Here is a 22041-nt window from a genome sequence, read left to right as displayed (position 1 = left end):
CTCCGACACAGCTTTAATCCCACTGCTGTGTCTCAAAAGTTCCGCCGCGCGACTGACCTCGACATTACGGCGGGATATACACCAGAACTCACTAGCCAAGATGCCTCAAGCTCAGCCCGAGTTGAAGAAGGTATACCTTGCGACTCACATTTACTTGTTGTTTCGGACAGAAAAGGAGCTGACGGAGTTGTTTGACTAGTACATGGAAAAGCGGGTATTTTGCCAACTGAACGGCAACCGCAAAGTCATTGGTATCCTGAGAGGTTACGATGTACGTTGAGACCATCCGAACTCTTTTATTACTGCGGACCTTTCACTGGGCGGCCCCGAATGCGAAAGCGTTGATATCAGGAGACCAGTGAGGTTATATAGAGTGGGATCTGACGGTTATATGACACAGGTTTTCATGAACATCGTGCTTGACGAGGCTTTCGAAGAGAAGCAGGGCGGAGAGAAGGTCGCATGTGGCATGGTGGTACGTTTGGAGACTTATCACGGTGGGAGTTTGTAACTAATCATCCTGTGCAGGTCATTCGCGGTAACTCGGTCGTCATGCTCGAGGTTAGTATATTTGCTGCATACCCACAGTTTTGAATATGGCTAATGCAAGCGATCACTACACAGGCTTTGGAACGTATAAGCGACAAATAAAGGAAACGCTGGATACCTTCATCGTGGGATTAATTTAATGCAGTACGGAGTTTACGGGTCGGTTGCTCTCTTTGGAACGATCGAAGGCACTTCGATTTCATCTCAAGCATGTTTACGATCAAATTGCAGTTTCAATATTTGAGGGATCAAATTCAGGGGTTCCCTTGGTATATCTTATCGAGAGACATAATCTTTGACGACACAGCCTGATGATTGCTATGCAAGACATCATTCATAACATGGCTCGAGAATACCGCATCAAATGGGCATGAAACCGGCAAACCAGACGCGCATTTGAGAAAGAAAACCGGAACAGGGGAATAGATGGAGAAATCTTAGAAAATAAAATCGAGAAACGATATTCATTCCACCCTCGCGCCATAAGCCTCCTTTACCAGCCTCCCTCCAAAATAGAGGAATAAGGAAAAAATAATAGTATAAGGTACATGACTGAAGAATGATAAAAAGAAACACATTAATTTATTTTGGCTTCTGGCCAAATTTTAATTTTAATTTGAACCCTCCACCCCCCGGAGTAGATGGGGTGGTTGGAGTGGCGGGTGTCCTGGATGGCGCTTGAGGTACGGGGGAAGATCGATTCGGAATTTGCAGCTTGGTGATCGGCTGCGGACGTGGACTTGGATGTGCTGACGGGGTACTTGGACCAAGCTTTGACTGCTTGAATGTGATGCGAGGAGCAGGGGGGAGCATGCCCGGTTCTTCTCGTTTGCGTTTTGCAGGATTTGCGTCTTTTGATGGAAGTGAGGTGCGGAATTTGCTGGAGCGAGTGAAATGCAGACGTCCCTAAAGGATATATTAGCGTTGTTGCAAGATGGTCTGGACATGATGCAGTATAACTCACCTTGCCGAGATTCTTCACTTGCCAATACCGCGGATACTTCAATGCAACCATCCTGCTAGTGGTCGGGTCATACAAGATGCGGCAGAGATCAGTAAACTCGGAAAGTTCCAGGATGCCAATGCACGGAGAGTTGCACGCAGCCCATAATGACTCCTTGAGGAGTTGGTCGCCTTTGAGTTCACCTTTAAGTGCCTCTATGGCTCCAGGGACTGTCTGCCTCCGCGCGAGATCTGCCTGGCGGACCTCGGTGGAAGATTCTTGTTCAATGATTAAGCCGTCCCCGGAAGCCGCGGTCTTATCGCCTGATTCACGACCAAAAGCCACAGGAGCAAGCGCCTTGCCAAACAGGTAATGAAGCCGCCGTCGAAGCCAAGAAGAAGAGTCGCTCGACATGGTAAAAACGAACCATCTTAAGAGTTCAGGGCTCTGGAAAATATCGGTCTCCACAAGACACTCAAACGCCTCCAAGCGAAGGAGGTCATAAGTGCCGGCCGGGTATAAGGCAGGAACTGCATTATATCCAACTCCGTTATTTTGGCTTGCATGAGCTGCATCTGACAGCGTAGTGTAGTACGAGAATAGAGGTTCTGGTACGAGCTGGACCACTCATCCATTCTTCGATATCTATCAATTTCGGCAATGGCGTCTTTCTCCAATCTCTCTTCAGCCTGAGACTCAAGGACCCCCTCCATGTCGAAATCATCCAGATCATGGGGGCGAGACTCAACTTTGCCTAGCATCGCGTGACAAAGCGACTGCATAAGTGTCGCGACATAATAGTTATCCGAATACTAGAAATGACATGAGCTTAGAACTAGGGCCAAGGAGATGTGCTTTAACCCACCTCGTTGTTGGAATTATCATTAAACCGCAGCTTGTCATAAAGAAAACGCTTCACGCGCATCGGTGTTTTCCCATTGTTATCTCTTACTTTCGAGATAGCATCTGGGATAACCAATTGAAGCACATAAGCAGCCCTATCGGAAAAGTCATTTGAGCGGGTCATGGGTGATCCTGGCAGACAGAATAATTCCTGGAACGCTCGTTCCAGGTGGAATAGCCCCAGCCAGTTAATTTCTTCCTTGGCATGCTTAATTAAGGCCTTTGCTGCGGCCACACGGATTCCGTAGAAGTACCTTCGGTCCATTAGGGTTCGAACAAAAATCGTGGAAATCAACGGGTGTTCTCTTTGGGCTGCCATATATTGTAGAGACTGGTATGTTTGTCAACGTAAGCTCTCAAGGCAGCGACGATTCAACTAACCTCTAATTGGGCTATCACATCTCGATCTTGTTGGAGCTGCGAAAGGTACATATAACCTGGCATCACCAAAGAAAGCTTGCAAATCCACTCGAAATCCGCGTCCATGCGAATCCATTCGTAAGACTCCTGGCCCATTCGCTCCTCGTCTTCCTTGCTCCAATCAGCCAGCTTCCACTCTTGGATTTCTTCCTCACTCTGGAGTACATCGCCCAAGCAATAAAGCAAGACATCCTCTTGTGCTTCTGCATTAGGATCACCCCCCGAAGCAGCAGCGGCCCGTTCTTTCTGCCTTTTGTTCCGCTTCAAACGCTTGTATTTGGTGTTATAAGGGATATCGAATTTGGTGACACCTTCTTTAATCTCGACAATATGTTCATAAGGTGTGCCATCAGCTTCGTGGATTCTAATCGTCATGGAGCCGGTAAAAACCGGCTGAACAACACCGGCATAGATACCCCGAATCTCCTCCTTGACGTCGCGCATAAATGTATTCCTGTCCAGGTCACGTGTGCTGGGCTGTTCTGATTGCACTTGTTTTATCATCATTTCCACTACAAGCTTCTTTTTATTGAACCTCTGTGTAGCCTGAAAGCGGGGACACCCAGCACCAAAGACCCATTGCTGAAAGAATGAGTCCAGTTTCGCATGGCCTAGTCGTTCACAGGTCTTTTGAAAAAGCATAGTGGATACCGCCCCGTTCGGGATATCGCCCATTCGAGCATTGAGAAAAAGCCGAGAAATGATGCGGGACATTGTGGCCTTCCCACTAGCTTTCGTAAGCCTTCGGTCGAGGATGAAAAGCACAAGAGGGGCCTTAAGCGCTATGAAATCAATCTCGGAGGAGTCAAGTTGGAGTATATTTCCCATGTCAAATATCGAGGGACGCTCATAATCCAACTCGCACACTCTATCAGACATCTGTTTTAGTCGAAAGCGATGTTCATTATTCCCACAAAGCTTCCTCATAAACGTATCTGTGATGAACCACGCGACGCCTACTGTGACCCAAGTATCAGTTGACGCCTTTGGAACGATGTTTACACCGATCCACTGAGACGCAAGGCCGTAAACTAGAGCACGGGTCGCGTCGTACATCGGATCGATAATATCTTCAGGAAATAGGAGATGACTGCTGCAAATTGACAAGCACGCTGTCGACAACGTCTCCTCGGGCGTATCATCTACAAAGCACATTTTGTAACTTGAAAATGGATACGACCCATATGATAAGGAGAAGAAGTCGATCGCCTTCGCCATCGGAAAGCAGGTGTTCCTGAGTTCATCACCTCGCCCGGGAAGGCAAAAAGCATGCAAAGGAATGGCATTCTGGCCAAGCTGCTCATCTTGGTCGCTCTCCCGGAAATGTGCAAGGTTGACATATTCGAACGGGCCAACAGCAAATCCAACTTGCTGGGCAGAGAGCGGCGAGGTACATGCGAAGGATACTGTCTTCTTGCTGGTATCTTTCGGATCAATAATCTCATCTGTCATATCACCAGAACAAACCACAAGTAGGTCCAAGGCTTCATCATCCGGAGATATGTATCGACCAAAATTCGACGTCGGTTTAGGGCGTCCAGAAGCGTCGGAGCCGGATGGATCGCGGGGTTTGCGGTCAAACACATCCCCTAACGAACAGGGGCATTTGATAGAAAGTTCCCAGGTGCAACGTGACGAAGGGTCGTCAACACAAGGGAAAAGAGGGCAACCGGCCCCATATCCAAGCGAGTTTGTTGTAAAGGCATGTGGATAACGTCTGTCCCCATTCTCGACTCCCACGAACTGCAACCCATCCTTTATATTGTCAATAGTGAAATCGATGTTGACCGTCAATGCCGTGAACCGCGGAAGCGTAGTATCTGGCGCTTTGGAGCTCAAAGGGCCTTCAGAATCGTCGGCAGCGCCAGTTGCACGGAGCGCCATTTGGTCTTGGGCCTCAACCGAGAAAGGATCAAGTTCTTCAATCCTAACGCTCTTTGGGACCGACACAAGCAGGTCGGGCTCCGGCGGGGACTTAAGCAAGCCATCTATTTTCGAAGCAAGTCGTTGATGATAATGAGGACCGTACAGTTGTAGCGACTCGTAGGGATCCGCATATTTCATTGACGGTATCTTTCCACAGACATTCAAGCGCCTAATCTCGCCCTGTCGGAAATTTAATCGAATGACACGGAGCTCCTTGTAGTGTGGATGGATCGTAATTTCAGTTTTTCCCTTAAGGCTCTTATTTGCAAAGTCTAGCTCCAGCTCAACCTTCTGGTGCGCAACGGTATAGCCCAGTCCCTGCCAGGCAGAGCCGGCAGGGGCATCGACGACGCCAGGCATTGCGCAGAGTACTCAGTCGTGCACTGCGCCGCGAGCGCTTCCCTGTTCCTCTACCGTCATGTCCAAGCTCAAGGAGCAACTCTAAAACCTCTAGTATAGCGCTTTCAGTCGACACTGAGATGATGAATAATATGAATCGTTGATGCGAAGAAGTTCGTATGCGGTAGTTGAAGCTTTAGCAGCGGGGAACAACGGCCTGAAGTGGTTGATAGATGAGAGTTATTCAAAAGACAGCTGAAGGAAAACGACGTTTACTCAGAAGTTATGACACCTAGAAATAGGAAGAAACTTTTCTATTACCAAACAGTAATGAGCGTGAAACGCAAGAAGAAAAAGCCACAGGGCTCTTCATCAACCTCCAACTTTCACTCTGTTTCTCATGTCGCGTTGTTGCGTCGAAAGCTGCGGAGCTCACAGACCAGCCCGCCCAGCACGTGATAAATTGTGATCCGCGGATGGAACGCCCGCCGATCCTCTTGGGGTCCCTTTTCGTTCCACTCTTTTTCCTCAGGGGATTTTAAGGATCGTTTTCCTATGTGTTTGTTATAAAGCACCGCAGATTTTGGTTCAACCCCTCATCCTTCAATTGTCGTTGTATCTCCTACTTCATAGCGCGATGAACTAAACCCAATCATACGATACAATTTGCTGAAGTACTGATATACCATTCCATTGGCGGAATCCGAAGCAAAATGAACGCAATTTTCGAGAGGATCCAAGGTTCGTTCCCTGGTTCTATATCAGGCATGAAGTCTTTTTTTTTGGCTGATTCTTTATATCGTACTTAGCGAACCAAGACTCGCTCTCCGACGAGGCTCTGGCGCCGCTCAAAAGCTACAAGTACCAGAGTGTGGACAAGTCCTTCATCTCTAGATATGTCTTGAAGCACTACGTACGATATCCTTCACCTTACGCGATACTCGCCGTGAGACTCTTGTCTAACAATGGCCTTTGCTCTTTAGTGGAATGCGTTTGTCGAAGTCTTACCGATGTGGATAGCTCCGAACATGGTAACCTTATTGGGTTTTATGTTCATTGTCGGAAATGTGATGCTCATAGAGATGTTGATGCCTGATCTTGTGGGACCTGTAAGCAAACAACCGGCCTGCTTACCAATTTCTCGCCCAGCACTAAGCCTTGTCGATGATAGGGTCCCTCCTGGTTATATTACAGCTTTGCTTTCGGCATGTGGATGTAAGCATTAAGAACCGATATTATTGACTGGTCTTATCTCACATACCAAAGGTACTCCACGCTGGATAACGTTGATGGCAAACAAGCTCGGAGAACAGGAACGTCTAGTGGGTTGGGGGAGCTGTTTGAGTGAGTGAGCATTTTGGGAATAACGGGCAGTTGCTAACATGTAACAGTCACGGAATCGACTCCTTGAATTGTACGCTTGCTAGTCTACTGGAGACTGCCGCGTTGGGCTTTGGCTCCACGAATCTAGGCGCCTGGACAGCTCTTGTTCCTTGCCTCGCGATGTATTTCTCCACCTGGGAGACCTATCATACACATACACTCTACCTCGGCTACTTCAACGGCCCTACTGAGGGTCTTCTGATCGCAATTGGTTTGATGGTGGCATCAGGCTGGTATGGTCCTGAAATATGGTCTCGGCCGATCGTCGAGTTCTTGAACATCCCCCAGATCTTTGGAAACAACTCCGTGAAAGACCTTTGGATTCCTCTCCTTATCTCATCATTCTTCTTGGGGCATTTGCCTGGTTGTGTCTACAACGTCATTTCTTCAAGAAGGAAACAGAATCTCCCCATATCCCCAATATTCAAGGAGTGGGTACCAATGATCGTCTTCACTGGATGCAATATGGCTTGGCTCTTCTCTCCTTATTCGAGCATATTGGCTGATAACCGCTTGGTGCTGTACTGTTGGACAATCTCATTCGTCTTTGGACGGATGACTACCAAGATCATTCTTGCGCATCTGCTGAGACAGCCATTCCCTCATTGGACTGTCCTGCAAACTCCTCTGGTTGGTGGTGCTATTTTAGTGAACTTGCCCTGGATTGGTCTTCCCGGGTTGAGCGCATGGGTGGAGCTCCTGTATCTGCGGGTTTATCTCCTCTTTGCCTTTGCAATCTATATGTACTGGGCATTCTTGGTTATCAACCGGATCACGACTTTCTTGGGAATTAATTGTTTGACGATTCGGCGCGACAAGTCGGCAGCCCGAGAGCAGGCTTACCGTGACATTGGTGAGACACATTTCGAGGATGCCAATACTGGTGGTGACACTAACGCTGGGCGCTATAAAAGTCATTGAATAGTTTCTTTAACATGGGCTGGTTACGTTTGGCGTAGCTGACCAGATATTTGTTTATCCCAAGTTCGTTCTGATCAGCACGCTCTCGGGCTATTTTGTTCCGACGGTCAATCATGACAGGGCTTCCCGGCTCGGCCAATGGTGCATATGGATTGAGGCGGGATCCGAGGTGTTTTCTAGAGGCCCAGGCCTCGCAACATCAAGAGCCAGGGGCCAGGCTACTGTAGCCTGACTTGGTCTAGCTTGTCTTCTCAACTATATATACTTTCTGTGATTACGTTTCTAATGGCCTCTATGGATATGCCACTGGCGCAACTTATGAACTTACGACCTCTGTGGATGGCTCCCGCAAGAGTGATTATGAAGACAGGTTATGGATGCAAAGCTTCTGATGGTATATAGTTAGATAGTATAATATTAATGTCCATAGATGTGTGCCTTGAATACTGTTCTTCCCATGACCATGTGTAAGATGTTGTAGGGTTAAGGCCTTCACTGGAGCTCTCCCGCCTGGCTCGGATGGTGGAACTCAGGTTTATTTACCAGGTCGAAGGTTCTTACTACCGTGCTCTATATTGCCTAAAATTGAGACCCAACCAAACAACAGGTCCCGTAACTCAGTCGGTTAGAGTGCTGAGCTAATAACTCAGAAGTCGAGAGTTCGAGCCTCTCCGGGACCAGTTTTTTGTTTCTATATCTTTTTGTTCCCTTCCTTCCCCCACTTCCCCTCCTTTCGGCCCTCCTCTCTATCCCTTTCTTTCTCCTTGGTTTTCGTTTCTTCCTTTCGTTTTTAAATGTAGTTGGAATTAACAAGCTACCAACCGAATTAATGCCGCGAAGTCATCATGTAAATTCATCACGTTGTTGAAGTAGGTAGTGCGGGCGAGCTTCCACTCCATATGCTAGTCGATATCAACGTCGGTCTCAGGGCTGATATGCTACCTCCACTTCATATCATTTCAATGTCGGGTCCCTTGCATTGCAAGCCAATGACTCTCTGTAGCTGCTCCGATAGGCCACATAAGCGTCTGCTAGGGAGATAAAGCCGATACACCGGTAGATAGTGACAGGTAGTATGATGTCTAACTACCATCAGTATTACTAGTTGATGACACCGATGCAGTGTTACATTGCCATCTGTGATCACCGCCCGGCCTTCCCCGGTGATCTGACCGGTAAATCCGGTGAACTGGGAAGTTCTCCGGCTTAGTAGAAATCACCGGCTCTCATTTGGCTAACTATGCTCCTACTAGTACTAGTACTACTATTACTACTATTACTACTATTACTACTAGTAGTACTTGGAGGAGTGAAAGTACCCGACACCCTCCCTTATTCACGGTCAACCTCATCCCTGTGTTACTGACAAGATACCTTCGCATGGTGTGTCACTAACTATACCTCCTGTTTATTTTCTATTGAAGAAATTGCTCCAATCGCCCTTACTATCCTTGCATACGTCTAGCCAGTAGAACTCACATAGAGCGCTCGTGCCCACCCGTGGAGAGTATGTACAGGTCTACAGATACTTCTGTTCCTGGCATGAAAGCGCCAGACAGCAGAGAGTCTGCAGTTATCCAAGTCCAAGATGCAGACGAGCTGCGTTTGGCCCAGATGGGTATATTACCTTTTCCAATCACAACAAAATTAGTGTGCATGCTTATTGTTTGCCAGGTCACAAACAGGAACTGAAGCGCCATTTCTCTGTTTGGAGCTTAATTGGACTGGCTGCTAACTGTACCATCTCCTGGACTGGTAAGTTGGCTATCAATATGTGCGGTCGGTCAATCATTGCTGATACTGTGAGCTGGTAGGGCTGGGACTTGGCTTGATCACGTCCATCAACGCTGGTGGGCCCGGTGCTCGTATAGTCTACTCCTGGATAGAGTAAACCAGGGCTATATTACTGACCAAGCTAGTTATCTACGGATTCATCCTTGTTTTTATCCTCCAGTGTTTCTTGGGCACGTCGTTAGCTGAATTCGTCTCGGCTTACCCAGTCGAAGGTGGAATGTACCACTGGATCGCAGCTATTGCCCCAAAGCGCTATAACAGTCTCTTGAGCTTCCTGACCGGCTGTTCTACAGTCTTTGGATGTGAGACGATAACACTACTGTTAGTTCTGGCTAGAGGCTGTGCTAACTACTCTACAGGGATTTTCACGGCGGCATCAACAAACCTGGTCTATGCCTCAAACTTCATGGCCCTAATTGCGTTGTATCACGATGACATTAAGCTTCAACCCTGGATGACCTTTGTTGCATATCAGGTCTTGAATGTATTGACATCTGCAGTGGTTATGTTTGGAAACCGCTTCATTCCAAGGATCAATAAGTTTGCCTGTAAGCTGAGCTAGGGCAGCAATGATGAGGGGCTTGCTAACGGGAAGAGACAGTGGTATACCTCCAGCTAGCATGGTTTGTCATCACGGTCACAGTGGCTGCGACAGCACCAACCCATAATGATAGTAAGTTTGTTTTTCGAACCTGGATGAACAACACAGGTTGGGAAAGCAATGTTATCTGTTTCATCACAGGCTTGGTGAATCCGCTATTTGCTCTCGGCGGATTGGATGGCATTACAGTACGCATTAACCCCTCGTTCCTGACGCATTGCTAACGTGGCTGCAGCATATCACCGAGGAGATGCCAAACGTACGTGAGCATTTTTATTGCAACAGAAGACAGTAATAGCTAATATTTCGTTCAGCCCGGGCGTAATGCACCTTTGGCCCTAGGTCTGTCTCGAGCATCCCCAGTCTAGCTCGCCGCAAGGAGCTGACCGATTTACCGCAACAGCGTGCACCCTCATCATTGCCTTCATTACTGGACTTTCTTACCTGCTCAGCCTCATGTTCTCGGTGCAAGACTGGTCGAGCCTGGCAGACAGTCCAACGGGTCTACCACTTGCAGCGATCTTTGGTCAAGCAACACAGAGCCGTGGAGGCGCTTTCGCACTGACATTCCTTCTATGGATTGCTATTGGACCTTGCATGATTGGCTCTCAGCTCAGTATGACACCTACTAAGCTCAAATGTTTATATGTTTCCTAATTATATGGCTTCGCAGGCACTGGAAGAATGCTTTGGGCTTTTGCTCGTGACGATGGCCTTCCGTTCTCTAAGGTGTAAGTAGAGCAACAACTACAGCCTGCTGGATAAGACACTGACTATCTCAGCTGGGCCCATGTCAACCCTCGATTCGGGGTCCCCGTGAATGCACAAATGTGTGTGGCAGTGATTGTAAGCCTTCTGGGTTGTATCTATCTGGGATCTACCACTGCCTTCAACTCCATGCTTAGCTCTGCAACGTACGTTGTTATTGTCCTCCTCGGACACTTCGAGATAACACATGCGGGCTAACATATACCTCAGGACTATTAACAATCTCGCATATCTTGTGCCCATCTTCACTAATGTCGTGCTGAATCGCCGCACGATGCATCACGGCCCTTTTCGCCTACCGCATATTGCAGGCATGGCTGTCAACGTTGTTACTGTTATTTGGCTCGTCTTTGCCATTGTCTTCTTCAGTTTTCCGTTTTATATGCCCGTGACCGGTACGTCGGTTTTCACTTACTTTTCTTTCGTCTCCTGTCCCTCATATACAAGATCTTATTTAATGTGAATTACGTTTGACACGGAGAATACTAACATACCTACAGCCTCAAACATGAACTACACATGCGTTTGTGTTGGCGGATTCATCATCATCGAGCTCCTGTGGTGGCTGATCGCTGGCAAACGGTACTCGAAGACTATGCAAAAGGCAAGGGAGGAGAGTAATAACGTGATGGTTAGGGTGGATAGCAAGAACCTGTGATGAAGACAATACTCGTGCTAGTTCTTTACGTGTTGCTTTTCTTCTTCGGCCTTGGAGTTCGCTGCGGCTGGTCCTTCTTCTCTCTCTTTTTTTTCTTTTTATTCCTTTGCTCTTAACGAGGGAGCTGCGACGATAATGACGGTGGAATCATGCTTACAAAGACTGGCAACAGTAATCGTCAAGTAATAGAATGAAACGAATGAAACCGAAGCGACATTGCTTTATAAGCATGCAATGATGGAAGAACGTATCTGTATAAGTGGTGGAGCATGGCATCTAGCCATGCTAAAGTACAAGTATTATTGTTTCCCCAGAGGCCCATTCACTCCGGGTAATATATAGATAGGCGTAACATCATGATTCTGTTAGTACAGTCGACGTGCAATTAGCATATGCGGCCAAATAGAAAGTCTTTCACGACCGGCGAGCTAGAAAATTCAGGATTAAGAAGAACACAGCTGGTGAGAACGGCGTGTCAGCCTGAAACAATGCGATACGAGTACGTAGTATGCAATGAACTTACTTCAAGAAGTATTCCAGCCCGACCCGTCGAGATTCGAGGAATGCTGGGCGGAATTTGACTAGAGCACTCGTGTTAGCGAAGCCGAGATATGCGGCGGTAAACGTGTAGGCGAGACATACAGAGAATACTCTTCGGTGGTAGAGCTGGTAGGGCGTTCTTCGCGTGCGGAAATGAGGATACCAGCTTTTGTCTCAAGTCATCGAATTCAGAATACCTGGATTATGAGACATTAGCGGCAGATCCTGGTGAAGGCTTGGATGACCATGCTTCATACCTCATCCGAACGTTTATGGGACCACCCTACAATAGCCGTTAGAACCAGAATATCCTTACGAAGGCCACGAGATGCGATAGACGAGAAGGAAATGCGCACCTCAAGGGTTTGTATGGTGCAGCTCCACACCACATATGCGCCTATACCGGACTTCCCCTGGACGACAACATGATCATCTACAGATACACTCCTGGCCCATAGTCCGCGGCTCGTCTCCGAATCTGGATCCTCTGTGTGGTCTTCGAGGGTGATGGCGGGCTGTTCGAGAGAGATCTGAGAGGTACGGGATGCATTCCGGTGGTGACTCCAGTACGGCGGAACTATGCCGGAGACCGGGCGATCTTTGGGGGCACCATTGCGAACGTGCGGGAAGACGGCGCCATTGCCAACGCTGACACCGTTGGCAAGGGAGGTCGTCACGAGCGCATCAGTGTCTGAGACCCTGGAGGTTGCTGTCGAGGGATGCAGTGGAGGGGATGGCAGCGGCTGCGGGCGAGGCACCAGGCTCGTCTCCTCATTCGCTCGCTCCATCCATTTAGATATCTAGCAGGACGAACAATGAATGGAAAATTGACCGTCGCGGAACGTTCTAAATATAAGTCGGGAATGCAACCTCACGGCCAGTGGCGGAGGCAAGTCAAGCAAGGATGCCGCCTGATAACAAGTAACGTGGTTCTACTACAACCCGAATCTGACTAGCGAAGTTTGCTGGCGCCGCAGAGGCCTGTGTGTTTCGGTCGGAGTTTTGTAGAGTGCGGGGGGGGGGGGGATTTGAACAGACGTTGGAAGTGGTTCACAAGTCAGTGGCTGATAAGATCTGAGGGGGTTTCTGATGTCCTTCTTTTTCCTTTCTTTCTGTTTCCCTGGCGGAATGTTTGTTCATGTGTTCTCAAAAATGGGCCCATCGACAGAGGGAGTTAAAACCAGACTAATTCAGTTCCATTCAAGTTCCCATTGAGTTACGGCTCGGAAATCACGAGACTGGGCCGAGTCCCCACTTCTTTTTGGTCGTTTTGTCTGAAGCAAACTCAAGTCATGTGGCTATCCTGCCAAAAGGGGTATTTAGCTTCAGACGTCCTGTTGTCGAAACTGCTAGGGATGTGTCACTCCACTCGGAGAGGCCTACATTCTTATGGTCTGTATTTATGTGGGCCGTTAATACCAATATTGTCAATAGATATGCAACAGAACATTTTTCATTTTTATTTTTTTTGTCATTATTCATGAGGCAGCATTCTGATCAAATTGAAATCTCTCGTGATCCTCGCCTCACGAGATCCATAGTTAATATATCTTCGCTCCGTCGCATTATTCCATCCTTTCCCCAACAGTCTCTCCCTCCCCATACACTAAACAAAGTGACTAGACCCTGAAAGGTAGTGACAGACTGAACTACTGTATTCTACGTCCCTCAAGCCACGCTAAAGCAAAGCCAAGCATCGTGTGGCCCAATCACTTCGTTTGAACCTCGGGTAATCAACAACTTTTCACCTGAGACATTTCAACCTCCCATCCAAGGAAACTCCTCCAGACAACTCGGTATTTGCAGCGTCACTGAACGGCTCCGGCGCATTCCAGGCCGTTCTAGCACCATATGCGTGGTTTATTTTTTTTTTATTTTTTCCCCCCCGGTATCGTGGAGAGGTCAAAGTTCAAGACAAGTCTGTGACGTCCAAAGATAGCCACCTATCAACGAGGTGGGGAACAATCATTATCATGCGCAGAGGTTGGACAGTTCTGCAATCAGGGTCTGTCGGTCTGCATTACCGCTATTCTAGAAACATTACCTATGAAGGTCTCCCTGCCCAGTACCCTACCGGTAGCACTAGTAGGCTAGTACGGACCCTAGTACCGTACCGTATACGGCACCGTCGGGAAGCTGCCCCGGATCGACAGTGATAGATGTTTTTTTCCCTTCCCTAAATGAAAGAATGTCAGAAAAAGAAGAGACCAGTTCATGATGGCCCATTTTTGAATGCTGGTAGTTTCTCTCAAGGCCTATTAAATTCCCACAGGTGCTCATTCGTGTAATAATCATACCAGCTCTCACCCTGGAAGCAGTTCAACACCCTCGATTCAACATGGGATAACAAGTGGGCTAAATTACTAGGAGGCATACAAGGAGCTCTCCACCAGGTGGCCAGACAAAGATTTGAAGACTGATAGCGCCGCCACCCCAACCTCGTTTCGGATGGCGGGAAACTTACTAGTAGAGTAGGACGTGGAGCACGGCGTCGTCGTACATGCTGTATATATCGGGCCATTGAAATCATTCACCTTCGTTCCTTTCTTTTTTCCTTCCCCCCTCCATCTTCCTCCACCTGTCTTTTTTCACGTCTTTGTTAATCTTTCACCTAATTTGAACATCTTCATCTGGATACAATCGATTCATTACTGAAAGATCTCTGTTCTTGTTTTCTCCTCCTACCTTCCTGGTAAGTCCTGTCCAAATGATGCTCCCCATGTACAACTACAAGCTCACCATTAAATCCATGATAGCTTTTACAGTCATTCGTTAAGCTTCATTATCTTACGAACGTATCGCAATGGTTCTCCTTAGTTCCTTGGCCGTCGTTGCCACTGTAGCCAGTCTCGCTACAAGCCAGACCACTAGCGCTATCGACCCAAGTAGTGTTTTGGAATCGACAAGAAGTGAGTTTTCCACGAGCTGGTAATCTCAAAAGGAGCCGTTCTGACTTTCGATCCTGATAGAGCAATGGTGCGAATCACAAACCTCGGCTTGTCCTCTCATCTGCCTGCAACTGCCCGGGGCCTCGGGCAACCCCAAAGAGAACAAATGCGACTACGTGAGTTATAGATATAATTCATCGTGACCTGAAGAGACACTCTAACGTGCTGCCTCTGGCTATGAAACAGAAATCCCTTGTATACTCGTGTATCTGCAGCAACAACCAGTCTCCCAACGCATCTGAATACTCCCAGACAATCCCCTACTTTGTTTGCACTGAGCAAAACAACCAATGCGTTAACAACTGCGAGGGTGAACAACAGTGCCAGTCTGACTGCCGCTCTAAGAACCCTTGTGGCGCTCAAGACCCCAAGCGTGTCAATACTACCACTTCTGCGACTACCAAGACTGCTCAAGCGACTACTTCGTTGCCTCCTTTCACTGGCGTCCCGGATAAAAACGGGGTTGCCTCCAGGCCATCGGCAGATCTGAACCACATCTACGGCCTGGCCGTCGTGATGGCTGGGTTCTTTGCCGGCTTTGCGACCCTGCTCTGAGAATAGCCTTGACTAAATGACATTGCACGTTGGATGGACAGCTGAACATTTCTGGGAGCAATGGGTCATCGGCAAAACAGCATGACTAAATCCTTTGGCATCACTAATACATTTTATCTCCAGTCATAGCGTGCGATGTCTCTGCATAATTGTTCGCTTGCATGAAGTTCTTTTTTTTATCATTTTTATTATGAGCGTTGCGTGTATGTATGTCTTGATGATACTTCTCTCTAATAACCATAATCATGACTTGTTATTTAAAGCTTGAAAAAAAAAAAAAAACAAAAAACTCTTGGAAAGCGTTGACTTGTGATAATTTTGAGGACCCAAACACGAAGTCACATTATCTCCCTCCAGTTCGGTTTCTAGCCGTCTACCACCAAGCATACTGCCCACTGCCATAAATATGCCATAGGACTCTCAGTAGAATTACTGGGTATGGGCTTCTATATCAGGCATAGGAGATGAACTATCACCGAAATTCACGTAGCACGAGCGAATGCTAGGCGCATTCACTTGACAGAAACCGACGAAACGTCAGTATTGATTATGTGGCTTAACACATCCGGCAGGGCCCCGTGGTTTCCTATTTGGTCGTTGCGTCTACACTTGCCTTGCTTCATGATCGGCTTCATCTACTCCTTCTCTCCACACCAGCGCTTTCTTGTTGCAATCTTCTCTCTATCTCCTCTGATCGCTCACTTGTTTTGGTCTCTTTGGCCACTGTTACCTTCACCAACTTCGCGACGACACTACTTGGTGTTCAGAGTCATCTTGCTTGATCTCCATACCATGGCACGCGACGGTGGGGTAAGGCCCTTGAGCGCTAGACACATCATATATAGGGAGGCCATCCCATACTCACATAGTAAACATAGGAATGGCGGCGCTGCCATGTTTGCTGGGAACGTGGGCATATTTCACTGGATTGTCCGGTCCGTCAAGGCCTACTCCATCTGGTATGTAAAGGGCAAGGTACACTAGAAGATGAGACAAGTTTCTCATGTTTCATAGGCGAATATGGCTGCTGAGCTGAACGACCGGATACGCCGACCTGTGCCGGTTCGAGTATATCGAGTGAGTACTCATCGCCGTCGTTGTCGCCCCCGCCGGAGGCGTGGGCGACAGCCTCGAGAGCATGCCAGTGAAAGAAACCACACAGTATGTATTCGCTCAAGGCACACAGTTCAAAAGCACGAGGTATGGTTAACTCTTTGTTGATAGGGACCACATGAACTACCCCTTCGCCCGGCACATGGTAGCCCGGAGCTCAACTACGGAGATTGTGGCCCTTACCGTCGTGATGTCCAGGACCGTCCTCTTCGTCCAGCTGCGGGTGATAAAGAGAATATTCGCCCTGCTCCTCTCGCTAACCCAGCTCACTTGCAGACAGGCGTCGCCTATGACAGGTAGGTCAGACTATGTGTAGTGAAACAGGCATATCGCTAACAAAAGTTGAAGACACGATGTCAGCATGAGGTTCGATTCTTCTATTGCTACCCCGGGATAGACCCTTCAACATGCTGACACTACCTGATTAATTCATCTAGACCTGTCGCTAGTACCAAGATGGAGTCAGGTAATCTAGTCGAACATGTAGATAACCCTGCCTCCGTATATGTTCAGGGGAGCGGGTAAGTAGCCTCCGATTCTCTCGCCATCTCAGTTAAAATACTGATAAATCAGAGCTGTGGACGTCCAAACCACGCGCAGGTAAGGTGTTATACCTGAATTGGATTGACCGATACTGACAAATCATGATTAGTGATACACTTGCTACTTCGAATGAGCGCAGGTAGGAAACCTGAGCCAGTTGTCATAACTGTTTCACTGACACATATACTCCAAGTACTCATGAGAATCTTCCGAGCTTGTCATTCAACGTCTCCGGTGATATTGTGATGACTGGGGAGTCACAAGCTGTAGTGGACGACTACTGCAGCGAGCTGTTTACGATTGTTTGAACGTAACTTAGTCAGACAAGTCTAGCTCTAAGAAGATACATCGATGCCCATTGTCATGAATCAGGATCTTCACACTGAGGATATTCAAACACTCGAGTAAAGGAATGTGTGTATATTTCTTTCTTTCTGACTAGGTTGGCTATTGACTGACACAGCTAGCTTTTGAACATGTTGCGGATTTACTTGGTCGATGCCGAGCAGCTCACGTAACATTCGCAGGGGTCAAGATCAACCAAACACGGGATTCTAATTTTTTTTAGAAAAAAAGAGAAAGGAAAGGAAAAGAGGAAGGAAGATGCAGAGAAGAGATCTTGTATCCGACTGTCTGTATCTTACTCAGGCTTGAATTCAATTGCCTTCATCTTCCCTTGCAGAGTTGGGGTGATGAAGCCCAGTATGTCGCACTCATGAAGAAGCCTGAGTTGCAATGGATTGTTAGGGAAGGGAGTGGTTCCTGTATAGATTAACTACCATGTCTTCAAATGCTTCAAACACCCTGCAGGATAGGGTGAGATACTAATCATGTCATGTCATGTTCCCTGTAGTTAGTTAACTTTACTAGACATAAGACGACAAAGGCGGTCGTGGAGGCGGTGAAGACGTAGGCGGAGATAAGTGCGATGTTGATATGATGATGACCGACCATCTGATAGATCATTGTTCTCTTTCTCCACATCCGTCACATACACCCGCTACTGTGATTTCGACTCTGCTAGTGCTTTTGGGATAGTTATCTCCTCCCTGCCCAAAGCTTCAGCCATCAGTCGATTCCATATTCTCTACGGCGACCTCCACTAACACTGCCCGGGTAACCAAGAGTTACTCCACTTCGACGTGCGGTATATCGCTCATTCGCTCCGTGCGTGACCTGTCGAGGCTTCAACTGTTCTCGTATCGACACAAGAGAACTTTGGGGAGCTAAACAGTTGCTTAATACCGCTCATTTATTGCAGGCTCGAGGTGTACGCACATTTTAGCCAAATGGAATCCATGCCGCCTGATGCTTTCGACTCTCATCCGACAAGTCCATATGCGGGACAATTACAAAGTGCAGGGAACCCCGACCTAGAGAGCATAAACGGAGTACCGGCTACTACGGTACCGTCCGTGAAGGTTGATGGTATGGCTTTATAGTCTGCTTTATCAAACCTATCAGTGTGTGCCTGCAGTGGAAGAGACGCTAATTTTCTGAACAGATCCACCTAAGTTTGAATTGGAATCGTACATTGCAAATTATACTGGTATGATGCTCATTCTCCTACGTCGATATCTAGCTAACTGGTATGCTGCTTCCAGGCCGAACCAAGTTCAACCGTCTATTTCTAATAGGCACGTGCTCCACCTATCTCTCCGCCGAGGCACTGAAGGCTGCGATTGTCGAAGCCAAATCCAGCAAAGATGTTTCCCGATACGAACGCGCAGTCCGTGCACTCGCCGATGCTGCACCGCTTGAGGCTGAAGCTACACCAGACAAGGAGTGGATAGATCGTACACGGAAGGTCGTTAAGGCGGAGACCGATCGACTAGAGCATGAACTGAGAGGGTATAAAAACAACCTTATTAAAGAGAGTATAAGAGTAAGCTTCCTGGCAGCGCTCTATAACACTTCGCTATATATCCTGACCGGGTATCACAGATGGGCAATGAAGACCTCGGACAGCACTACCATCAAATTGGTGACTTGGTGTCGGCTTCGAAGGCATATTCTCGCATGAGAGATTACTGCACGACCCCGAGCCATATCGCCTCAATGTTGTTTAAAATCATAAATGTAGCCATCGAGCGTGGGGACTGGCTGAGCGTCCAGTCTCACGTGCAGCGATTACGCAATCTACAATCGAAACAAGAGGAACAGGCTAAGAACCAGCCGAAGATGTCGGCCGCAATGGGCTTGTCCCAGTTGCACTCTGGCGCGTATCTAGACGCTGCCAATAGCTTCTTGAGCACAGACCCCACTTTAGGCGACTCGTACAATGAAGTGCTCACGTCCAACGACGTTGCCGTTTATGGTGGACTTTGCGCGCTTGCATCCATGGATCGCAATGAACTTCAGCGGCGTGTGCTAGACAATAGTTCGTTCCGCAACTTCCTCGAGCTGGAACCCCATATCCGCCGGGCGATCTCTTTCTTCTGCAATTCCAAATTCCGGCCATGTCTAGATATCCTGGAGTCTTACCAAACCGATTACCTTTTAGACGTCCATTTGCAGCGTCACGTCAGCACTCTCTACACTCGCATCCGAACGAAGTCTATCCAGCAGTATCTGGTTCCTTTCAGCCGGGTCACGCTTGACTCTATGTCCAAAATCTTCGCTCCTGGAGCTCCCAGCGGACAGGATCAACCTATCCACTTAAAGTCCCCGTTTGTTCAAGAATTAATCGGTCTCATTCAAGATGGAACCCTGGACTCCCGGATTGACTTGGAAAAGATGGTCCTGGTATCCAATCAGACCGACCAACGGACAGAAGTGCAGGAAGCCGTGTTGGAGAGTTTATCAAGTTACATTGATGAGGCACATATAAGATTACTGCGGACTAATATTATCCGTGCAGGACTTGAAGTCCGCCCATTAGGCGATGAGCAGCGCAAGCAGGGGCATTCTGGACTCGGGCCGAAGCATTCACGACCGCCGACGGGGGTGTTCCAATGAACGATGAAGTGAGGGATGGTAGTATGGAGATAGCCACCTATGAACAGAATTATGACTAGAGAGGCACGGTAGAAAATCAAATACTTTACGAATTACTGTATTGTTCCAGGATGGAAATGTCTTCTATGCAATTGGTAAACTGAGTTCCGCTTTACTGTGTTGTTTTCTTGTGTCAATCTGGGAATGTGTGGTGTAGATATATGTTTTGGAGCAGATGCGAGAAGGTAAAGGAAAAAACGAAAATGAACATTCTGTAAATAAGAATCTAAACAAACCCCAAAGAATACACTCTACCTCGAGCGTTTGACAAGACAGCCCACAATGCCCGCCAGGAGCAATGCACCATTGAAACCAGCCATGATGTAGAACGGCGCGCCTGAAGACCAAACATCGAAGAGAAGGCCACCTAACTTAGTAAGGAGCAGGATACCTGCGCCACCAAACAAGGAGTACACGCCGGCTATTGATCCTTTCAGGTGGGATAGCTGTTGCTGTCTCTGATGCCTGGGCCTTCCGAGCAGTGGCTGTCGGTCTGCACCGCTCTCTGTTTCGCTGGTTCGAGAAGCACCGTCTTCAGTGTGTGATTCAGTCTCAGCGTCAAATACCTGTTTCGGGGTCTCCTGGGTTAGACTAATACCCAGGATGCCGTTGCTTAATACGGCCAGGCTGCAGACAATCGCCCCGATTTGACTGATACCGATTAAGCTCATGATGGCGAATACACTCGGACTTCCACCTTCTCCGCTGAACTTGGGTGTGGGGAGAAGTGGGAACGTCGTGTATCCGATGACACCGGCCAAGCAAGCAAGGAGGAGAGGCAGATGATGCCGGCGAGACTTATCAGACCAGTACCCGAACCCTGGTGCAGCGATCAAGGCTACGAGCTGGGAGACGCCTGTCAGGATCGATGCCAACTTGTACGCATCAGGGCAAGAATGCTTGATATCCTCGGACCCTTCGTTGTGACCACCATTGCAGACGCCCAGAACTCGATAATAGTGGTTGACAAAGAGGGGGATGAACAGAGAGATCCCCACAGATGAGGCGCGTGCTACAAACCCTCCGATGTAGCCTATGAGGAGGTCACTGTGGCGACATCCTAGAACTATAGCCGCGCCAAATTGGTCCAGATACGGGAGGCATGATTTGCTGCCAGCAGTGCATGTTGCCTCATCGTCATCCTCCTCTTGGGTCGACCAGAGTGAGCTCCATGTCTTTTCCTCTTCGCCGGGAAGATCCCGGAGGCCGAATAGACACCATATGCTGACCAGGAGAGCCACTACAGCGACTACATAGTAGCTGCACTGGATGGATTCTGATGGCGATAAGCCGAGTGTCTGGAATTTGGCGGGAAGTGGGAGGAATATAACAAGAGATACAAGGGCGCCGCAGCCAGCGCACATTCCTACGAATCCAGCCAATCGAGAGGAAGGCGTACTCGCGTCGCCGTTCGATTGGGCTTGAGATGCTGTTTCATGGTTGGAACCGTTCTGCGTGTCTGCTGTCTCGGTGGATTCTTGGTCGTCGGAGCTCCCCGTCACAGTTGGAAGAACTGCCGTCACCATGGTCGAGACCGCAGAGCCGCCAATGCTAAATAACAAGCGTCCCAGAAGAAGTTGCGGGTAAACATTCTTAGCCTGGACGAATACAACCAATGCGACGGCTATGATGCTATAGCCAGCCACACATACCTATAAGGGAAAAAAAATGAGGCTTCAAGTCATAACTACATCAGGAGTGAACGGAAGCGTACATGGCGGACACCTATGCGGTCCGAAAGCACCCCCCACAGCGGGCAAGCGACCAGCGCAAGTAATTCATCTGCAAATCCGAGGGTTCCGACGGCATCTCCTTCGCCATCGTGTAGTCCAATCAATTCTGTGACCACAAACGAGATGGAGGAGTTGATATAGACTAGAAAGGCAATTGAAAACGGACAGACGGCTAGCAAGTAGGTCAAGGTCTGCGTGCGGCTCGCCGTAAATAGAGCTCGTTGGGAAGCCATGTCTCTTCTCCGATCAATTCAGGTCATATTCTGATTCGGGGTTGGAGGAATTAGCCTAAGTATACGCTTAGATTATATGGTCTTAAGGGAAGCCGATCTTGGCAGATGGAGGGAAAACGTCAGCTGTGGACTTAAAAAGAGATACATCCAACATCACCTGACTGCGCGTCGAAG

At 48.2% G+C, this 22041-nt stretch overlaps 9 protein-coding genes across 9 annotated transcripts; 6 read left to right on the top strand and 3 right to left on the bottom strand.

Moving 5' to 3' along the window:
* Window positions 1-100: 100 nt before the first annotated feature.
* ABOM_010028 (putative small nuclear ribonucleoprotein SmG) lies at window positions 101-651 on the top strand (the record flags this gene model as incomplete). The annotated part of the gene is made up of 5 exons (XM_022537156.1): window positions 101-130; window positions 200-271; window positions 401-475; window positions 529-561; window positions 625-651. The coding sequence occupies 5 exons, from the start codon at window positions 101-103 to the stop codon at window positions 649-651; spliced, it is 237 nt and encodes a 78-aa protein (XP_022384608.1).
* A 480-nt stretch (window positions 652-1131) lies between these two features.
* ABOM_010027 (transcription initiation factor TFIID subunit TAF2) lies at window positions 1132-5101 on the bottom strand (the record flags this gene model as incomplete). Its single annotated transcript, XM_022537155.1, has 5 exons — window positions 1132-1455; window positions 1514-2022; window positions 2088-2304; window positions 2358-2726; window positions 2777-5101. 5 exons carry the CDS (start codon window positions 5099-5101, stop codon window positions 1132-1134), a joined length of 3744 nt encoding a protein of 1247 aa, XP_022384603.1.
* A 692-nt stretch (window positions 5102-5793) lies between these two features.
* On the top strand, window positions 5794-7384 carry ABOM_010026 (sn-1,2-diacylglycerol cholinephosphotransferase; the record flags this gene model as incomplete). The annotated part of the gene is made up of 6 exons (XM_022537154.1): window positions 5794-5821; window positions 5890-5993; window positions 6064-6189; window positions 6252-6295; window positions 6347-6424; window positions 6472-7384. 6 exons carry the CDS (start codon window positions 5794-5796, stop codon window positions 7382-7384), a joined length of 1293 nt encoding a protein of 430 aa, XP_022384602.1.
* Window positions 7385-8893: 1509 nt separating this feature from the next.
* On the top strand, window positions 8894-11205 carry ABOM_010025 (putative choline transporter Hnm1; the record flags this gene model as incomplete). The annotated part of the gene is made up of 13 exons (XM_022537153.1): window positions 8894-9002; window positions 9059-9139; window positions 9199-9249; window positions 9304-9480; window positions 9538-9726; window positions 9780-9967; window positions 10015-10038; window positions 10094-10121; window positions 10183-10395; window positions 10453-10510; window positions 10562-10693; window positions 10758-10942; window positions 11048-11205. 13 exons carry the CDS (start codon window positions 8894-8896, stop codon window positions 11203-11205), a joined length of 1593 nt encoding a protein of 530 aa, XP_022384601.1.
* A 385-nt stretch (window positions 11206-11590) lies between these two features.
* On the bottom strand, window positions 11591-12545 carry ABOM_010024 (uncharacterized protein; the record flags this gene model as incomplete). The annotated part of the gene is made up of 5 exons (XM_022537152.1): window positions 11591-11663; window positions 11729-11786; window positions 11848-11942; window positions 12003-12028; window positions 12102-12545. Coding segments are annotated over 5 exons (696 nt in total), but the record flags the coding sequence as incomplete, so codon positions are not given.
* Window positions 12546-14548: 2003 nt separating this feature from the next.
* On the top strand, window positions 14549-15248 carry ABOM_010023 (uncharacterized protein; the record flags this gene model as incomplete). Its single annotated transcript, XM_022537151.1, has 3 exons — window positions 14549-14654; window positions 14715-14809; window positions 14880-15248. 3 exons carry the CDS (start codon window positions 14549-14551, stop codon window positions 15246-15248), a joined length of 570 nt encoding a protein of 189 aa, XP_022384607.1.
* A 792-nt stretch (window positions 15249-16040) lies between these two features.
* ABOM_010022 (uncharacterized protein) lies at window positions 16041-17212 on the top strand (the record flags this gene model as incomplete). Its single annotated transcript, XM_022537150.1, has 7 exons — window positions 16041-16223; window positions 16263-16409; window positions 16473-16657; window positions 16710-16727; window positions 16799-16882; window positions 16935-16961; window positions 17062-17212. 7 exons carry the CDS (start codon window positions 16041-16043, stop codon window positions 17210-17212), a joined length of 795 nt encoding a protein of 264 aa, XP_022384606.1.
* A 981-nt stretch (window positions 17213-18193) lies between these two features.
* ABOM_010021 (COP9 signalosome complex subunit 1) lies at window positions 18194-19862 on the top strand (the record flags this gene model as incomplete). Its single annotated transcript, XM_022537149.1, has 4 exons — window positions 18194-18332; window positions 18409-18453; window positions 18509-18789; window positions 18849-19862. The coding sequence occupies 4 exons, from the start codon at window positions 18194-18196 to the stop codon at window positions 19860-19862; spliced, it is 1479 nt and encodes a 492-aa protein (XP_022384605.1).
* Window positions 19863-20152: 290 nt separating this feature from the next.
* On the bottom strand, window positions 20153-21867 carry ABOM_010020 (putative MFS transporter; the record flags this gene model as incomplete). The annotated part of the gene is made up of 2 exons (XM_022537148.1): window positions 20153-21553; window positions 21616-21867. The coding sequence occupies 2 exons, from the start codon at window positions 21865-21867 to the stop codon at window positions 20153-20155; spliced, it is 1653 nt and encodes a 550-aa protein (XP_022384604.1).
* Between the last annotated feature and the right edge of the window lie 174 nt (window positions 21868-22041).

Source organism: Aspergillus bombycis (assembly GCF_001792695.1).
Source record: "Aspergillus bombycis strain NRRL26010 chromosome Unknown contig00127, whole genome shotgun sequence".
Taxonomy (NCBI): Eukaryota; Fungi; Ascomycota; class Eurotiomycetes; order Eurotiales; family Aspergillaceae; genus Aspergillus; species Aspergillus bombycis.
Note: the sequence above shows the minus strand (reverse complement) of the source record. Positions and strands in the feature narration are given on the sequence as shown.